Here is an 18390-nt window from a genome sequence, read left to right on the forward strand (position 1 = left end):
ATTTTTATTTTGACAGGCCAAGCCTGAATTACAGTTCTCACTGATGGCAACTTTATTTTAGAGCACTTAATTTGCTACTGTGTATCAATGTGTGAGTTTAACCTTCTGACTTCACCATCCAAGTTACTTCTTGGTTAGGGTTTAGAAATTCTCATGTTTTTTTTCCTGAAGTATTTACACTCTTTTTGCATTTGATAATTTTAGAAAACAAACATCAGTAATTTGGAGGGTAGTTCAATGACATGGTTATGTATATTAAAATGCTAACACTGAACACTAATACCAAAACATTTAAATGCTACAACATACTAAGATCAGGACATTTCTAAGTTAACTTGAAAAATAAATGCAACCTTTTATAAAACATCGTTTGATCATTATTATAGTGCCTGTCTCAAATGGCAGAGCCACCCCTGTCAGTCACCGCAGTGCTGTGTGTTATTATCAAAGCCCTGGAACCTCCTCAGAGGCGCTCAGCCCATGCCTGTCACACTTACATTTATTAAGGGTAAACTTAAGGGTAAACTTCTTCTAAGATTTTAAAAAATTCTTGTAAATTTAGCTTTCCTTTGCCTCTCATGCCCTAAGTCAGAAAAGAATATCTAGGTCTGCAAGCAGCCTTATCTTTTGTCTCTAGTTTTTGATTACCAGATTATTTTGCACCAGAAGAGGAAGACAAGAAACCCCTGTGGACAATGGCCTAGCTCTCCCAGAGAAAGCCGTCTTTGGACGGGACTGGTCTGGATTCCATCCTTACCTCCTGCTACTTTCACATGGCTGCACCAGAATCTTAAATGGTCAGTGCTGTCTGTCCACTAGCTAGCGGAAAGAATCCCGATGCAATGTACAATCAACAGGGAGACTTCAGGTCCTTCAAAGGAATAAACCTGCGGAATCTTAGAAGTGGTTTGTTCCTGGTTCACAGCAGTTGTGTGAAGGAACCTACTTCGAGAACGTGGTCACAGAAGCACAAGAGCCCAGAGCGACCGTCCAGGTGGCAGTACTAATGGCACCTCGCCGAGCAGTGGGGCGGTGCTGGACTCCCTCACCCTCTGCCTCTGCTCCTCACCCGGGCCCTGACCCCTAGCAAGCACCCCCGACACCACGCCCCATGGGCACAGCACAGCTGCCACGGGCTCTGGTGCCGTGATGTCAGGATGAGGCAGGGTCATCTGCTGAGCCCACTGTCCCGGGCAGACAAGGCAGGTGCGCCGTGAGCAAGAGACACTTGACCCCCTGCACAAAGTCCTTCCGACACACGGACACCGAGACCCCTCCACGGAGACAGGAGGAACATTCGGAAACGGTGCCAATCCGAGATCCACCTCGTGGACGTGTGCGTGACTGTCCCCCGCCACCCCACCCCACCCCACCCGGGCGTCCTGCCCCCCAGGACTCTGTCTTCTCGGTGACAACATTCATTTTCCCACCGTCGAGCTCTGCCTGCAGCCCCCGGCCTCTCTGGTCCTGCCTTCTGAAAACCACCTGAACGCTACCTTCCCTAGAAAACAAAACGAGACAGAGGGGCCTGGCGTGGTGCCCGTGGTACCCGCGGTGCCCGTGCCCCCGGCCCGGCCCGCGCGGGCTCTGGCCAGATACTTACTCAAGTAGGGCGGTTTGTAAGGCGCGCGCGAGCTGGAGAGCAGGCCGTCCAGCTCCTTCCTCTCCAGCGAGCTGTGCAGCGCCTTCTCTTTGCCGAAGGTGGAGAAGGAGCGCTCGGGGCCCGGCTGGGCCTCGGGGGCCTCGAACACCTCGGTGTCCGGGACGGAGTCCATGCCCGGCACGTGCAGGTTGCTGCGGTAGTCGGCGGCCTGGCGGCCGTCGGAGGGCACGAACGAGGGCATCCAGCAGCGGTCCGAGTGGCCCAGCGCCTTGCACTCCTCCGTGCAGTTGGAGAAGAGATCCATGCCTGCGGGCAGACAAGGACGGAGGACACGGGTTGGCAGACTGGCCCCGGGCTGGGAGGGGTGCCCCAGGGTCCCGCGCCTAGCCGGAGAGGCCCCCCCACCGGACTCTTTGTCATCGGATTGGAAGGGGTCAGGGGATGCAGGCTTCTAAATGATGAAAGGTTTGGAAGGGGGGTGGGATGTTGGTTCTAAATCATGTAAGAAACTAGGAAGAAATATATATATATATATATCTCTCTCACATATATATTATATATGTGTTTTATTTTAGAATTATTTTAAATTATATTATATAAAATAAATATATATAACATTATATATATTTATTTTATTTAGAACCAACATCTAAATAATATATAAATCACATAGATGTGATTTAGATGTTGGTTCTAAATCATGTAAGAAACTAGGAAGAGAGGAGAGAGATGGAGAGAGGCGGCAGGGGTTGATCCAGAGAGAGGATGGAGCTGGGAGTGCGGGAGATGAGAAAGATGAAAGATTGAATAAACGGTAACTAATCAGAAAAAAAAGAAACTAGGAAGAAATATATATATATGCACATATATATTTAAATAGGAAGAAATATTATATATGCACATATATATTTAAATAAATCTCAGGGGCCGAGCAGTAGAACAGCGGGCAGGGCGTTTGCCTTGCTCGTGGCCCACCCAATTTTGATTCTCAGCATCCCATATGGTCCTCCGTGCACCGCCAGGAGTAATTCCTGAGTACAAAGCCAGGAGTAACCCCTGTGCATCGCTGGGTGTGACCCAAAAAGCAAAATAAAATAAAGTAAAATAAAATAAAATGAATCTCATGAAATACAAAAGGTCCGAACCCAAGTGTCTACTCCTTTTTAAACTCTAGTCTGGAATGAAGTTGGTACTGATACTTGTGTTTTGTCAGAGGGGAGCAGTACGCCCTACTCTACCATGCACCCCTGCTGTCCGGCTGAGGGGAGCAGGCTCGGGGGAGCAGGATATACCACAGAACTACAGCAGAGCTGGCGGGGATAGGGAAGAACCCAGGAAAATCTGACTTCGCGCGTGGCAGGTGCGAGCTTCCCAGCCCCTCGGAAAACATTTCCTAACGGGTATTTCTCCGTGACGTTGTGGTAGCCAGGTCACTCGTCCATCGTTACAGACCAATTTCCACCTTGCAGGAGCCCAGAACAAATGGCTGCAGTTAGTGAAACCACGGCAACCAAGTGCAAGCAAGGAAGAGGGCGGCAAACCCTACGGACGCACCCCTGGTTGCTCTATGTCCTGTGTCTGGTTGCTCTATGCTCTATGTCCACGCAGAACTAGAGCGCCCAGGATCGCAGGATGCTCCAAGTCTCACTGTCGCCCAGAATGGCAAGACTGTGACACATCGTCTGACAACAGCTCAGAAAAGCTCATCCAGACTCTAAAGCCAAGCATACCAGTTTTTGAACACGGTGAAGCTATTCTAGTCATTTTTATCACTTTATTCATTTTGCTCATTAGTACCACAAAGAAAGATGCACACATAAAGCCAGGATGCATGTGAATTTGGGGTTGGTGGACCACACCTGGCAGTGCTCAGGGATTTTACTCCTGGTTCTGTGCTCAGGGTTCACTCCTGGTGGGGCCTGGGCGATCTTGTGTGGTGCCGGAGATCAAACCAGGGTCAGCCACATACAAGGCAAGTGCCTTTAACCATGTAGTATATCTCTGGGCTACATTTTAATTTCCTTTATTTTTTTAATGGTGTTTTACAACAGGTTCAATTTGCAATAACTAAAACACAGTATGTATGAGAGAAAGTGGAATGCAAACTAGTCAGGGAAAAATAGAGAATCTTAATCATCAGGGTAATATTTATGTAATGAACACACTTGACTATTTCATCTATAAATATCAGGAGTGATCTAAGCTCTGGAGTTTTAGTTTTAAAATTCCAGATGGCACTTTGTCAGATACCAATTCTCCTGTTTGCAGGGCTATGTCAAGTGTGCTTTGATACAGATTAATAAAATAAAGAAAACGGTGTTATGTTTCAAAATTATTAACTCCCAAATTATTCACAAGTATTATGGAGCTAAAAGATAATTATATTGGCTAGTTTTAACAAAATACCACCAAGCTGCTTATCCCATATTAATCTCACTTTCTAATGATTTTTTTAAAATTTGAAATTAAACTGTATAATGCCAAGTCTCACTACTCTTAGAGCATCGCATTGGTAATTGTCATGGAAATAAATGACTGATCAGCGAAGTATTGAGTGCATAAATGAGAGCTGCAGTTAGGAGAGGTGCCGTCAGAGAAGAACATGGGGATACTTTTCACAGCTTTCCTTGCCTCCTTGCTGAGCCCTTTAGCCTGGATCTGTAAGAAGATCTGTAGCGAGGAAAAGAAAATGCCTGCAGCATACTCAAAAACCAGACAGAAAGTAGGTGTTCACTAGAGAGCAGCCTTCCAAAGGCCTGTACTTTCCTACACAGCTACAGGTACTCTGTGCTTATAACATGAAGTGCTGGGAGAAAAAGGCATCTCAAAGGGTGAAACTCAGAGTCAAAACACTATGCACAGCGTTTATCTTAAAAATACATCCATTGTATTTAATTTGAACTCGATGAAATTAATTTAAATATTAGGATAGGATTCTTGGAACTTGCTAAAAATGGTTTAAAATTTGGTTATTTTTCCTCACCTGGCTGACAAATATAATTTTTTTCCTTTTTTGGGGGGGCCACACCCAGAGGTGCTCAGGGCTACCCCGGACTCTGTGCTCAGGAATCACTCCTGGTGTGCTCTGGGACCATCTGGGATGCCAAGGATTGAACCTGGGTCAGCCGCGTGCAAGGCAAGTGCCCTACCTGTTGTGCTATCTCTTAGGCCCCACAAATATAAGTTTAAACAGACCACATGAGACCATGGCCAACCTTTTACATATCTTTTTGAGCACCTGCATGCAAATACTCTTACAGTTTTTAATACGACAGTCTCATACAGAAACACTTTAAGGAAATAGCATCTCAACTTTCATATTAAGATGCTGCTTTTTTATGCTGAGAAGTTATTTTAGCAGAACTTGTTTTTATGGACAGTTCATACTCAGTTGTGTCTAAATTCTTCTCTCAAAGAAATAAATTTTGTGCCTCTTTTGATTATTAGACCAGTTAAATTCCATACAATGATGTAATAAAGTCCTCATGTGTTGAGACTATTTTAAAAAAATTATGTAAAAGTGAGGAAGATTAGATCGGAAATAAACACTTTTAAGTAATGCCCTTAATACATTTACGAGCTGATCATCGTAAGGTAGAATTCCCATAGTAATAATCCGAAGCTTCCTAGCACTAGACTATCAGACAAACCGTGCCTGCACACATATCACTGGCCTTAGTGATAAAAACGAGGATGCTATTTCTCATGAGGAAGAGCACAAAGAAGCAAAACACGAAAAAAAAAATGAGTAATAGATCAACAAATACAAAAAAAACAGCACGATAACTTGTTGAAAATGGATTTTCCATTTGTCTTTTAGATATGTATTTTGAGAACCAAATGGCTTTTTCCTAGGACAGATCCTTACCTCAGGGTCCCAGGGAAAGACACTATTCTTTCATTTTTACAATGTGGCACTCCTTTCACTAAAGACACAGTTTTAATGACCCAATACACAGGATCATCATGCCCAGGAACAACAGGCCCTCCAGATCCTACAACAACATGTTAAATGCATGCCTTTCACATGGCTCTGGGAATTTTGTTCCTGCTTTGGGGCCACACCTGGCCGTGCTCAGGACTTCCTCCTTCTAGGCCTGTGCTCAGGGGTCAATCTCTGCTGTCCCCGGGAGATGGACCGGGCAGGCCAGCACCCATCGCACGGTGTCATCCCTCTGGTCCTCTGGGACAATTTTAGTGACTCCAGCTGGAGTCCCTAGAGAGAGTAAGTTTAACTTGGTTTTTAATTTTTTTGAACTCAAATGTCTTTACTGTAAAACCTGTGGGCTTGATGGACCACATAGTTTGCAGGAATGGAGCCTGGGCCGGCCGCATGCAAGGCAAGCTTTTATTCACTGGACTATCTCTCTGACCCCTGGAATTTGCGTAGTTTCAAAGAAACTGTTCAACATATATATTTTACTTGCAATTTCTTTTTCAAGTTATTTATTTTTTTTTTCATTTCTCAGAAATAATCTGCTCTGTAAGGCTTGACAGCTGAAGTGATAGACTGCCTATTATGCAAAGATATATTTAGATAAATTTTAAAATACATGTCTTTTTAAAGGCAAGTAGCTTGTCCCTTGGAGTAAGAGGCAGCACTGTGGTCCTGAGAACCAACTGTGGTACTGCAAATAAACCTGCCTTCAGGCTTGGGTTTTCTGGAAAATGTCATACTGCAGCATTATGTCTCCATTTCAGTTCTACCAACAAAAGAGAATCTTTTTTTCAAAGTATGATATATCAACTTCAAGGAAAATCAACACTCAATGTTTTGAGGAAATTTCCAATCTTCTCTAGCCACTTAACACTGAACAAGTAAGAGCTATTAACTGAAGCCACAGAAATTGCTGCAATTTTGTAGGAAACCAGGAGTGTTCTTGCATCCAAGTCATTAAAAAGAAAATCAAAATATTTACTCGAATTTTTCTCCCCATCATCTCTCAAATTGTTTGTCCTTTCTCCAATTTCTGCTCATGTTTTGTCTCATATAATTTTTCTTATTGTCTCAGGATTGCAGTTTTCACTCCTATTTTAAGCATAAACCTGAGCAAGTTTTTGTTTTTAACTTTATAAAGTCAAAACCGAATTAACCCAAATTCCTTTAAATTATTATAAGAGTTAGGAAGGGAAAAATTCAGATTTTACAGTGTGATAACTACTCTTTTTTTGGTATTGTAGCAATAGTCTAATAACTTGATATCCTTTATGACTATTTGAAATCACAGCAATTCAAAAAAACTTTGAAATTCACAGCCCAAATTTGACCCTGTTCATGTACAGATCTCATAACCATTTAAGAAACTAACACATCCAAAAACTACTTCCCTTATGACAGAAAGAAAAAAATATTACAGGAAGATAAACTGGACTCTTTTCAGGGACACTGTGAATAGTAAATAACTGAATGATATTTTAAGATTTTTTTTGTCAATCAATGTTTTAAGGAGACACAATTATTAAAAAGCAATGACAAAGCTAATCCTAGTAGGATGCACATTAAAAGTATTTAGTAAATGGGGAGAAAAGCTCCTCACAGCTCCACAGACTCCTTTAATATGGCTCTAGCAACAAATAAAATTTGCAACAAAAAATATTTCGGTATTACTCTGGGTTAGAAAAGAAGTCCATTTTTAACCTAAGACAATACATAAGCATACAAATAATATTCCACCTAGGTCCCCTTTGCGTGTTTTGGGCAATTTCAGCTTGTGATTCATCCGCTTTCCCTCTTGTGAAGGCTGATGCATGCACTGACCACATCGCCTTGGCCTCCTGCCATATCTAACCAATACATCAATAGTGCCCTGCAGAAAAACGGAAAGCACCTTGACAGGCTATAGAAAGAGAGTGCCCCAGAGCAGTGGTCAAGCCCGAGAATTTCACACATGAGGCCAGGTGCAGTGGGGAACTGAAACAGCTTATGTGAGCCTCCCTGCAGCTGCCTGGCGTGTAAAGCCCTTCTATGAACAAGATGGGGCCTGCACATGGCACAGAGACAGGCAAGGCAGGGGTGGGGGCAGGAAGAACAAAAAGAAAACTATTCACGGAAGAATGGAGGAAGACATGGCTGAGCACTCCAGCACAGAGTCACGGCACAGGGATGAGGAAAGAGAAGGACGAGAAGGCTAGGAACCTGGGACAGGTGAAGCTCTGAGCTATCTGCAATTCTGTGATAGATAAGGAAGGAGGGTGTAAGCAGAGAGAGAGAGAGACAGAGAGAGAGAGAGAGAGACAGAGAGAGAGAGAGAGACAGAGACAAAGACAGAGACAGAGAGACAGAGACAGAGAGAGGAGAGACAGAGAGGGAGACAGAGACAGAGAGACAGAGACAGAGAGGAGAGACAGAGACAGAGAGGAGAGACAGAGAGACAGAAAGACAGAGAGAGAAGAGACAGAAAGACCGAGAGAAAGAGAGAGAGAAAAAAATAGACAGAGCGATGGAAAGAGATGGAGAGACAGACAGCGACACAGAGGCAGAGGGACAGAGAAAGAGTGCAGAATTTGGTCTTTCCAGGGTGGTTTTCCCTTGATTCAAAACTTCCCCCCAAGTTAGAGCTGAGTAAGACACTTTTATTTCCTACCTCTGGGAATAGATGTGCTACGATAGACAACATCTCTTAAATGCTGCAACAATAGACCACCAAGACTGACTTTAGGAGGTAACAAGCAGGTGCATTTTCTTGCCCGCAGTGAACTTAACTTTTAGGAAACCAGAGCTACTTGGTGTGAGCTTTATGGCACCTGACATCAGCATGGATTGGACAGGCAAGTACGTTCTAGACTTTTCTATTTTATACTTGCAAAAAAAAGGCACTGCAGGGTCACTTTCACTGATGGTGAAAGCCGACACGTTAACCCTGGCACCCCACGCACCGAGGGGAGAGGCCTGGGTGCAGAGTGCGATTAGAACCGGCAAGTGGCTGTTACTGCAACAGAAGACAGAGGGACTCCGCCTGCTAATGAAACTCACAAACAGCCCCGGGAGCCTGGAACCCTGGTCCGGAGTGGAGAATTTCACAGACAGAAAACCGTGCCACTCTGATCCAAACCCAAACAGCTCTGCTTCTTCAAAATGTTTCCCACAACATGTCTTGGCAATTTAGTCCTCCTTTGCTGTGACGTCTAAGCCGTTTGGAAGAAACGTTCCTCCAATGGCAATATTGGGAGCCTGCGAAAGACCATCGGCACCGGGAAAGCCCCCGGATGCATATAGACAGCCATCCATCTTCCCAATTTAGCGCTTTTGCAGATGCTTCTTGGGTTCTGTTTCTTCGTTAGGTTATTATGGCTCATTATGTCTGAGGGACTAAACTAATTGAAATGTTCGCAGAGACTGGAGAGCTTCAGGAAAAAAGAAAGGGGGAGTGGGGGAGGTGTGCGCAGAATGGGAAAGGAATAAAATGCATCCAAGGGAACAGAAAGCAGAGTCTTTTGCAAATATTCCACACTTGCGAAGTTTTAAAAGGCTGGTGGATCAATTAGAAAGTCTGAGCAAAGAATAGAAAGGGGCGATTCTCCACATAGCGCGTTTGAAAAGATAACAATAAATCATATGCCATATATAGGCCAAAAATGAAAGGGACTTTGTCCTCCAATATAAACTTCTGGCAAGATCTGGTTTGTTGTCAGGTTCCCAGACACTAAATAGATGCTCTGTTCACTTAGCGTGACGGCTCGCAAGGGGCAGGGACCTCGCAGATTCTTGGCAGCCCTGAGCCTCATTAGGTGCGCATATTAATGACTCGCAGGGACATAAAGGGAGCCTTGAGCTCTCTCCTCCAGCCTCTGCCTCCTGAGCCCAGGGCAGCAGGGAGGCAGCGCACCCAGCCTGCAGAGGGCCTGCCCTGCACCCACCTGCTGGGCGCTTTCAGGGGTCCCCTGGGTAGATTCGGGCAGGGCCCTGGGGCTCCCTAGAAACAACCCAGGCCGACAAGAGGATGTTGCACTCACGGTCACTCACCAAGAATCACACCCCAGTCTCTGGGAATGGAAACTCAATCCCAATGGTCCAGAGATGGTGGGGGACTTGGGGGAGCCCCTGAAGTGAGCCCCCTCCCCCTCTCCTGCCAGGGCGCCATAAGCACAGAGCTAGACAGGGGAGGAGATGGAAGAGGAAAGGAGTTCAGCCCTGGCCCTTCCACAGCGAGAGGCCAAAGGTAGGGAAGACAACCCAAAGTTTCCAAAGGGACTCCTTTCACATTCTTGAAGGGTTCGTGTATCATCGTTTTAGGTACTAAGATGTAGCGTTATTGGTATCCTATAAAATGGAAAGGTTACATTTATGAAGAGAAAATCAAAGGCAAATGTGGCGAATGAAATAGAAAGTAGATCAACCTTTAGAGACCCATCAGTGACCATCACGCAACCCTCGGAGAAGTATTCAGAGCTTAGCTCTCAGCAGGCCACACTCAGGGAACTGCACTTGGCGGGTGGGGGGTGAATAGATGTGTCACACTATACTCCTGCTTCATGCCTGGGACTCTGGATGGACCCGGCTCCCCCTCTCAGGGCTCCATTCATCACTGCCCACTCTCAATCCTGGCAGGCTGCGGACTCTATTGCCCTAGAAAGCCAGAAAGCCAGACTCCTGCACCCAACCCCCACCTGCGCCCAGAGCGGGCACAGTGCAGTCAGTTCCATGGTGACCTCAACCACAAACACGTCTACCAACACTTCCAAGGGCAATGGCAAAGGCTGGGGGTAGAACCAGCTCTGTGGCTTCAAGGCATCAAAACAACAACAACAACAACAACAACAACAACAACACACCCGCATGACACCGCAAAGGACATTTTACATCTTCACAGACTCTACAAAGAATTTTGACTTCAACTCTCCGAAGGCGGGCTCCGTTGCTACAACCAGACACACCACATTCGCCTCGCAAGACGCCCACTGTTTTTCTGAGGAGTTCTCAGCCTGAAACTTTCAGGACTCGGTCCTTTCTAGATCCATCCTCTAAAACAAACCAACCCCCACCACGCCCAAACAAGCAAGGCCAGCATCTTGAGTGCCCCAGGGCTCACTTACCAGCTGACTGGCCGCGGTTGGTGGCATCGTGGTCACTATCTCCCTGCTCGCTGTCCCCGTGACCACTGTCCTTAGAGCTCACTATGTCGGCTTCCTGGAACGCAGAACTAGAGGCACAGAAATAAAATAGAATAAATCAAAAAAAAAGGTGAAGAAACAGAAAACATTCTTCTGCCACCACATGGTCACTGGTGGAGCTGCAGATTCTCCCTGGGAAGTTTCTTGGGAAGAAGCTAGTTTGTGCAACTTCAGATCTAACTTGTTAGAAGTCAGCCTCAGCAGACAGATGGAGCCCTCTGTGCATGCAAAGTTCAGGGGGCAGGCTACAGGGGGACTTAAAGGCATGTTGACACCATTTTTGAAGGAGATGGGGAACAGTGGGCTGTTCCCCAGCTGCTAAAGTGTTCACATACATGGGGCCAGCGGGGCAGGATGGAAGGGTGCCACCTATTTTCAGGGGCAGAATCTGCACTTAGATCTTGACTAACTGAGAGTTCACACGGAGCATGTTCTGTTGGGGTGGGGGGGTGGCATGCCTCATGCCTCCTCTCTCTGAGCAGCCTGTGACCTGTGCGTGGACCAGGCGGGGGGTGGAGTGGCCCAGGAGGATCCGTACCTGTTAACTCGGCGAGGTCTGTCAACTAGAAAGCTGAGCTCTGCTCGCTGGTGCTTAGTCTAGAAGAAAAATAAATAAATCAAGAGCATTTGAATGCTGAGGATTCCATGCGCAGCGTGCTCCTGAGGTCAGAATCTAAAGCTAGCTGGAATCACTGTGTATGTTTTTCTTTTCTTTTCTTTTAGTTTGTTTTATGAATTTCCCAGTTGTCCTAATTTCTGGATCAGAGCAGCAGAGGCTGCAGTGACCCTGGACATCTCGATTTTCAGAAAAGGAAAAAAAATGCAGAAAGCAAAGACCAATTTAAGTGGGTGTATTTTTTTTTTTTTTTGGTGGGGGGGAGCTAATGCAAATGGCTTCATACCAGGACTCTAAAGGACCAGCCCTAGAGAGTCAACCCGGTGTCCTCTGCAATCTTGCTTTCAGGGGCCTCAAAAAGTGTTTAGGTGCAGACTGGTAGACACAAGTAAAAGAGCTCAATAAGCAAAAAGTTTGGCTGTTTTATGGAATTATTTTGCTGTTTATTTCCAAAATGTGCTTCAGATACAAATGAGCTGTACAAAGATGCATGAAAGTCAATTAATAATGTCAAAGGCTCAAATAAATAAAATAACCTGCCAAGGTAGGATTCTTAATCCTCCCTCCCAGTGCCCTTGCTCGCCCCGCACCCTTCCCTTGGCCCCAGCTCTGTTACAGAAATCCACTCTCCTCCACGCCCACCTACCCCCTCCTTCCAACTTTGCCACTTTCCTGTTTTTTCCCAAGAAATGGAAAGGGCAAGGCACATCCTCGCATGGAGAGAGCCAAGAGGGCTCCAAACCAGTGGCCAGAGGGTTATTCTAAGCCAAGGGAGATATTCAGACAACAATCTTTTAAGCCTTGGGTTAGTTTACGCTTACAGGGGTTTGTGCCAAAGCAACTTCATTCAAATTCACACTGTGTGGGCGCTGGGCTTCAAGAGCGGCTGTGAAATGCTGTCCAGAGCAGAACTGAAGGCTTTTCTGCAACCCGAGTTCCGAGCCCAAGAATCTCATCAACTCATTCGCTAAAACATGCTTTGGAGTTTCCACAACTGTGCAAAGTTAAAATCTAGAGCTCGCTTTTTTACACGCGACTGAAAGCATCGAGAAACAAAGCAAAAAAAACAGAATGAACTTTATTCACGCCCGGGGACAAATGCAAAGAGGAAAGAAAAAAAAAAACACCTTTGCCCCTGTCCCAGAGACCCTCAAGGCCTCTCCCTTCCCCCACCCGCCCCTCTGCCCGCTCCCCCCCTCCCTGCGCACTCTCCCTCTCCCCTCCCACCCCCAAGATTACCGTGCAGGGAAAGGACCTCGTGGTGGGCTGGGGGTGGAGGAAGGGGTGCGGGAGGGCGGGGGCGGGGGCGGGGGCTGGGGATCGGGGCTTTGGGAGGGGAAAGAGATGCCAGGGGCGGGAAGGAAGCGGGTCCAGCACCCGGAGGCGGGAAGGCGGAGAAAGGCGGAGGGGGAAAAGGTGAGAGGGCCCCCCGGGAGCACAGGCGGCCGAGGCGAGCCCCTCGGCCCGTGGCCCCCCGAGCGTCCACGGGGCGCCGGGAGGAGGCCGGGCCGCGCTAGAGCAGGCTCTCGGATGGAGGAGATGAGAGGTGGTGGTCCAGGCGCGGCAGCCTTACCTCGTTGGACAGAATGCTGCCGTTGGAGATGATGTCGGGCTGCGGGTCGCCGTAGCCGGTGACGAGGGCCCCGCACGGGTTGTGCTCGGCGTCCGTGCTGCGCGAGGGGCTGCAGGGCTTGAGGAACATCAGGTCGGTCTTGGCCGACTCGGGGGTCAGGCAGACCTGGTAGCAGTAGTTCTGGCTGTGGTGGTGCGAGCCGAAGCCGCCCGCCTCCTCCACGGGCACCTGCGCGGCGCTGCCCGGCGCGCCCGAGCTCTGCACCAGCATGATGTCCGACTTGCTGAGCTTCTTCTTGCGCGCGCGGGCCTGGCGGCCGCAGCAGCCCGCGCCCCCCGCGCCCCCCGCGCCGCCGCCGCAGCAGCACGGGCAGCACTCGCCCGCCAGGCACGTGTAGATGTTGAGCTTCTTCTCCTTCTGGCAGCGCACGGCCAGCACGATCATGGCCAGTAGGAAGACGAAGGACACCGAGCCCAGCGCGATGATGAGGATGAGCGTGAGGTCCAGCGACGTCTCGGCGCCGCCGCCGCCGCCGCCGCCGCCCGCGCGGCCCGGCCGCGGCGCCTCCCCGGGGCCCCCGCCCGCGCCCCCGCCCGCGCCGGGGGGCTCGGCCGCGCCGTCCACCAGCTGCACGAGCAGCGTGGCCGTGGACGACAGCGGCGGCTGCCCGTGGTCGCGCACCTCGATCACCAGCTCGTAGGGCCGCTGGGGGTCGCGCTTGGCGGGCACGCGGCGCGCGGTGCGCAGCTCCCCCGAGCGCCAGTCCAGGCGGAAGAGGTTGAGGTCGTTGCCGCGCAGCAGGCTGTAGGTGAGGCGCGCGTTCTCGCCGTCGTCGGCGTCCACGGCGGCCACGCGGGTCAGCAGGTAGCCGGGCTCGGCGGCGCGCGGCAGCGCCTCCCGGGCCGGCGTGCCGTTGCGGCCGGGCAGCGGCGCCACGAGCGCGGGCGCGTTGTCGTTCTGGTCCACGATGAGGATGTTGACCGTGGCGTTGCCCGCCAGCGCCTGCGGGCTGCCCGCGTCGCGCGCCTCCACCTGGAAGCTGAAGTCCTTGAGCTGCTCGTAGTCGAAGGAGCGCAGCGCGTACAGGTAGCCGTTCTCGGCGTTGATGGACACGTAGGTGAAGACGCTCATGCCCTGGATCTGGCACTCGAGGATGGAGTAGGCGAGCTGCGCGTTGGCGCCCTCGTCGCGGTCCGTGGCGCTCACGGCGTAGATGTAGGCGCCGGGCACGTTGTTCTCGGTCACGTACACGTCGTAGACGGGCTGGCTGAAGCGCGGCGCGTTATCGTTCACGTCGGCCACCCGCACCTGGATGGACTTGCTGGTGGCCAGCGCCGGCTCGCCGCGGTCGCGCGCCACCACGGTCAGCGTGTACGCGTCGCCCGCCTCGCGGTCGAGCGGCGCCTCGGTGACGATGGTGTAGTAGTTCTTGAAGGAGGACTTGAGGCGGAACGGCACGTCGCCCAGCAGCTCGCACTGCACCTGCCCGTTCTCGTCCGAGTCGCGGTCGGTGACGCTGAACAGGGCCACCACGGTGCCCGGCGCCGCGCCCTCGCTCACCGCCTCCTTCACGGTACTGAAGCTGATCTCGGGCGCGTTGTCGTTGGCGTCCAGCACGCGCACCAGCACCTTGCAGTGCGCGGGCACGGCGTTGGGGCCCAGGTCCTTGGCCTGCACGTACACCTGGTACACGGGGCTCTCCTCGTAGTCCAGCTCGCCGCTCACCTCCAGCCGCCCGCTGCGCGGCGACAGGCCGAAGAGCTCGCGCGCGCGTGGGGAGATGTGGCTGCTGAACGAGTAGACCACCTCGCCGTTGGGGCCCTCGTCGGGGTCGCTGGCGTTGAGCTGCAGCACCAGCGTGCCCGGCGGCGAGTTCTCGGGCAGGGACACGGTGTAGACGGGCTGGTCGAAGGCGGGCACGTTGTCGTTGGAGTCGAGCACGCGGATGGTGAGCAGGGCCGTGCCGGTGCGCTGCTGCTGCGGGGGCAGCCCCGCGCCCTCCCCGCCGGCGCCGCCGCCGCCGCCGCCGCCCCCGTCCACCGCGGTCAGCACGTAGCGGTGCACCGCCTGCTGCTCGCGGTCCAGCGGCTTCTCCAGCACCAGCTCGGCGAAGCGGTTGCCGTCACCCTGCGTCTGCACGTCCAGGGAGAAGTAGCTGTTGGGGGTGATCTCGTAGTCGCGCAGCGAGTTTGTGCCCACGTCCGGGTCGAAGGCGCTCTCCAGGGGGAAGCGGGTGCCCGGCGTGGCGCTCTCCGAGATCTCCACGGTCAGGTCGGGCTCCGGGAAGGCGGGCGGGTTGTCGTTGATGTCCAGCACCTCGATCTCCACCCGGAACAGCTCCAGGGGGTTCTCCAGGAAGACCTCCAGGTGCAGCACGCACGACGGGCTCTGCTTGCAGATCTGCTCGCGGTCGATCTTCTCGTTCACGTACAGCACCCCGGTCTCCAGGTTGAGGTCCAGGTACGGGGTCCGCGAGTTGGGCACCGTCTGGAAGCGGCGAGCCGAAAGTTTTGTAATGTCCAAGCCCAGATCCTCGGCGATATTCCCCACGAAAGTGCCATGTTCCTGCTCCTCCTCCACCGTGTAGTGAAGCTGGCAGTAGACTCCCTCCACCATCCAGAGCAAGGCAAAGAAGAATAGCACAATCATCTCCAAAGGGGAAGGAAGCAGCTTCCCGCAGCCCGCCAGCCACCCGACCGCCTCCCCCACCTACACGGGAAAAAATATATTAAAAAAAAAAAAGCAACACCGAATCACAACACACAAATAAAAGTGCGCTATGGGGAGGGAGGGGGACCCTGTGGCTCTCTGTCCTTAATTTTTTTTTTCTTAAATCTTATTCCTTCTGCTTCATTTTAGGGCTTTCCCCCAATTCAGCCTCATTTTTCAATCTTAGCGCAGGAACAGGAAGGGTGACAGGCATCCCCCTGCCCTCATCTGGAACCTTCCCACTGACCAATTAATACAATAATAATACAACAGTCAGCGTCCTTTATCCCCACAGTCTTGGCGCAACGCGGCGCTGGCAAATCCCAAGGAGGAAATTTCGGTTTTTCAAGACTGTCCTCGGTTTGTCTTCTTGCTGATGGTGGGTGGAGAAGGAGGAGGAGGAGAAGGAAGAGGAGGAGGAGGAGGAGGAGGAAGATGAAGAGGAAGAGGAGAAGGAAGAGGAGATGCAGCCGGCACCGCTGAACATGCCTCTGAATGTCAGCGGCTGGCAGAGGCAGAGGGGCTTAGAGACCGCCCGAGAATTGGGCGCCGGAGCAGCCCAGAACGGCTCTGCAGCAGGAAACTTTCATTCTTCTCCTTTCTCCGGATGGATGTTCCTCCCGGGCATTTTCCCCCCGCCCTCTCGCTCTGTCCCCCGTTTCTATTTATGTTTTGGCTTTCAGAGTCTGGTCTCGCTCCGTCTCCGTCGCCGCCATCCCCGGGCCCTCCGCGAGTGTGACGAGCGGTTTGTCTTCCGTGGCTTTTTCGTCTCGCAGCCGCTCTCCCTGCGCCCCGGCTCTCGCTCTCCGCCTTCCAGCCCTTCCCGCCGCCTCCCGCTCCAGCCCCGGAGCTGCTGGTCTCGGCTGCCCGTGTCTGAGCTCCGAGCGCTCCGCGCCTCTGTTTTTGCGCAGCGCCCTCCTTCTGCCAACCAATGGCCGGCGAGCCCCGCCCCCCACGCCCGCGCCCATTGGCGGGCTTGGCCGTCCAGCAGGCGCGTCACGCGGCCGGCGGGGCGGGGCGGGGCGGGGCGGGCGCGAGGGGCGGGCGCGGGCGGCCGCGGTGAGTGTGAGTGTGAGCGCGCGAGGAGCCCGGCGGGCCCAGGCGCTGGCTGGGGACGCGGCCGCGGAAAGTTCCCGGTCCCCAGCCACAGGTAATGCCCCGGGCAGGCGAGGTTCCCCTGTTTGCATCAGCCGGGGCGGGAACACCACCGCCGCGCGCCCTGCTCTCCCGGGAGCGGGGTTTCCAGTGACGCGCACATTCTTCTCCCTCGCTCTGGCTCCTTCCCCTTGGAGGTGTTTCCCTGCGGCTGCCGGGGGACTCGGTCCCCGCGGGCCGCCGGGGGGAAAGTTGCACAGGGGCCGCCCCGGGCCCCGGATCTCTGGCAGAGACGGGCGGCGGGGCGGGGGCTCTCCAAACCGTGCACGGCGGCGTGTGCCAACCCAAGAGTGCGGGGCTGAGCGGTCCTGGGGGTGCGAAGCGACTGGACTCGGGGCTCAGGGGCGTCCAGAGAAGCCGGCGGGGGGGGCGTGCCCAGGCCCGGGCTGTGCCTCCGTCCCCTCCCGCGAGCAGACTCACGACCCTCCCGCCCCTGAGACGGATCCCCCGGGGCCCCCGCCTGGCACGGCGAGCGCCGGGATTCGTGGCGCGGGAGTTGCTGCCCCGGAGCCCGCCGGCCGCGTGCCCCACGCCCCGGCCACGGGCTGCAGCTGCGCCCCGGCTTTGCCCCGCGCCCCGACATCCCCGCGCCTCCCGCTGCCAAGTGCTGTGCTGCGGACGCGCGCTCCGGCTCTTTATTTTTTTCCCCTTTTATTTTCCCCACTATTGGAGGTTAGATTTCTTCTCCCCAGCACACGCACACGCACAGGCACGCGCGCGCGCCAAGATTGGTGCAGTAAATACTGCCCAGTTTGGGGCAAACCCGCAGGACCAGCCGCGTCTGGAGGCCGCGCGCACCCGCAGGGTTCCCGGGAGCGATGCGCGCTCGCGCGCTTGTGTGTGTGTCCGTGTGTGCGCGCGTGTGCCTGTGCGCGCGTGCGTGTGTGCGCGTGTGTATGTGCATGTGTGTGCATGTGTGTGTGTGCGTGCGTGAGTGCATGTGCACGCGCCCCGGGACCGTGCCCACGCGGGGCCCGAGTGTGTGTCGCTGCGGGGATCTGCGGCCGCGCTCGCACGTTCACGCGCTCGCCGCCACCCTCCCGGGCGGGGCGCCACAACTCGGAGTGACCCCCCCTCCCACCCACCCACACACACACACACACGCTCAGGGACCACCCCCCCTTCCCCGCCGGGCCTCGAAGCTTTGACACGCGCGCGAGTGAGTGGCCGCGGCAAGTTAAAAGGCGGCGGCAAGTGCGCACCCGCGCGGGCGCGGGTCCGGGTCTCCCCGCGGGAAGCCCGACGCTGCTGTGTCCGGCGCGGGGCTCCTGGTGACCGCGATGCTCACTCTCCTGCCCCGGCCCGGGAGAGAGGACAGTCCCCGGCGGCGCCCTGGGAACGAATGACCAAACCGCGGGAACGCGAGGTACGTGGCCCTTCGCCTCCCCCCCCCGCCCCCTCCCCCCGGAGGGAACCGACTTGGGCGAGTGTGCACGGACGTTTGCGTATCGACGGCGGCATGAGGGGCCATCAGCGACCGCGTTTCCCATGCACCCCTCTCCCGGGCCCCCCGCAACCCCCTCTTTCCCGGAGACGGGTCCTGCTTTGCAGCGCTCGGGAGGGAAGCATGCCCGGCAAAAAATGGCTCATCCTTTTTGCAGCTGCAGTGAAGCCGACGACCGG

General features: G+C 53.1%; 2 protein-coding genes across 10 annotated transcripts in view; one reads left to right on the forward strand and one right to left on the reverse strand.

Annotated features, from left to right (window-relative positions):
• The window catches only part of PCDH10 (protocadherin 10), a 57933-nt gene extending 42381 nt beyond the window's left edge, over positions 1–15552 (reverse strand). For both annotated transcript variants that reach the window (XM_055144456.1, XM_055144457.1), the window contains exons 1-4: positions 12904–15552; positions 11253–11311; positions 10637–10743; positions 1604–1909 (exon numbers count right to left, since the gene is read on the reverse strand). In XM_055144456.1, coding sequence (XP_055000431.1) covers positions 1604–1909; positions 10637–10743; positions 11253–11311; positions 12904–15552 — 3121 coding nt within the window. The remainder of the gene's footprint in view (positions 1–1603; positions 1910–10636; positions 10744–11252; positions 11312–12903) is intronic.
• Positions 15553–16076: 524 nt separating this feature from the next.
• LOC129406491 (uncharacterized) overlaps positions 16077–18390 on the forward strand; it is a 341367-nt gene continuing 339053 nt past the window's right edge. For 2 of the 8 annotated variants that reach the window (XR_008631035.1, XM_055144459.1), the window contains exon 1: positions 16077–16762. Coding sequence is in view for 1 of the 8 variants with exons in the window: in XM_055144459.1 (XP_055000434.1) it covers positions 16077–16762 (686 nt within the window). In the remaining 7 variants the exon portion in view is untranslated. The other 6 variants (XR_008631037.1, XR_008631041.1, XR_008631038.1 and 3 more) reach the window with 5 other exon arrangements.

This window comes from Sorex araneus, chromosome 7 (assembly GCF_027595985.1).
Source record: "Sorex araneus isolate mSorAra2 chromosome 7, mSorAra2.pri, whole genome shotgun sequence".
In the NCBI taxonomy this organism is placed as follows: Eukaryota; Metazoa; Chordata; class Mammalia; order Eulipotyphla; family Soricidae; genus Sorex; species Sorex araneus.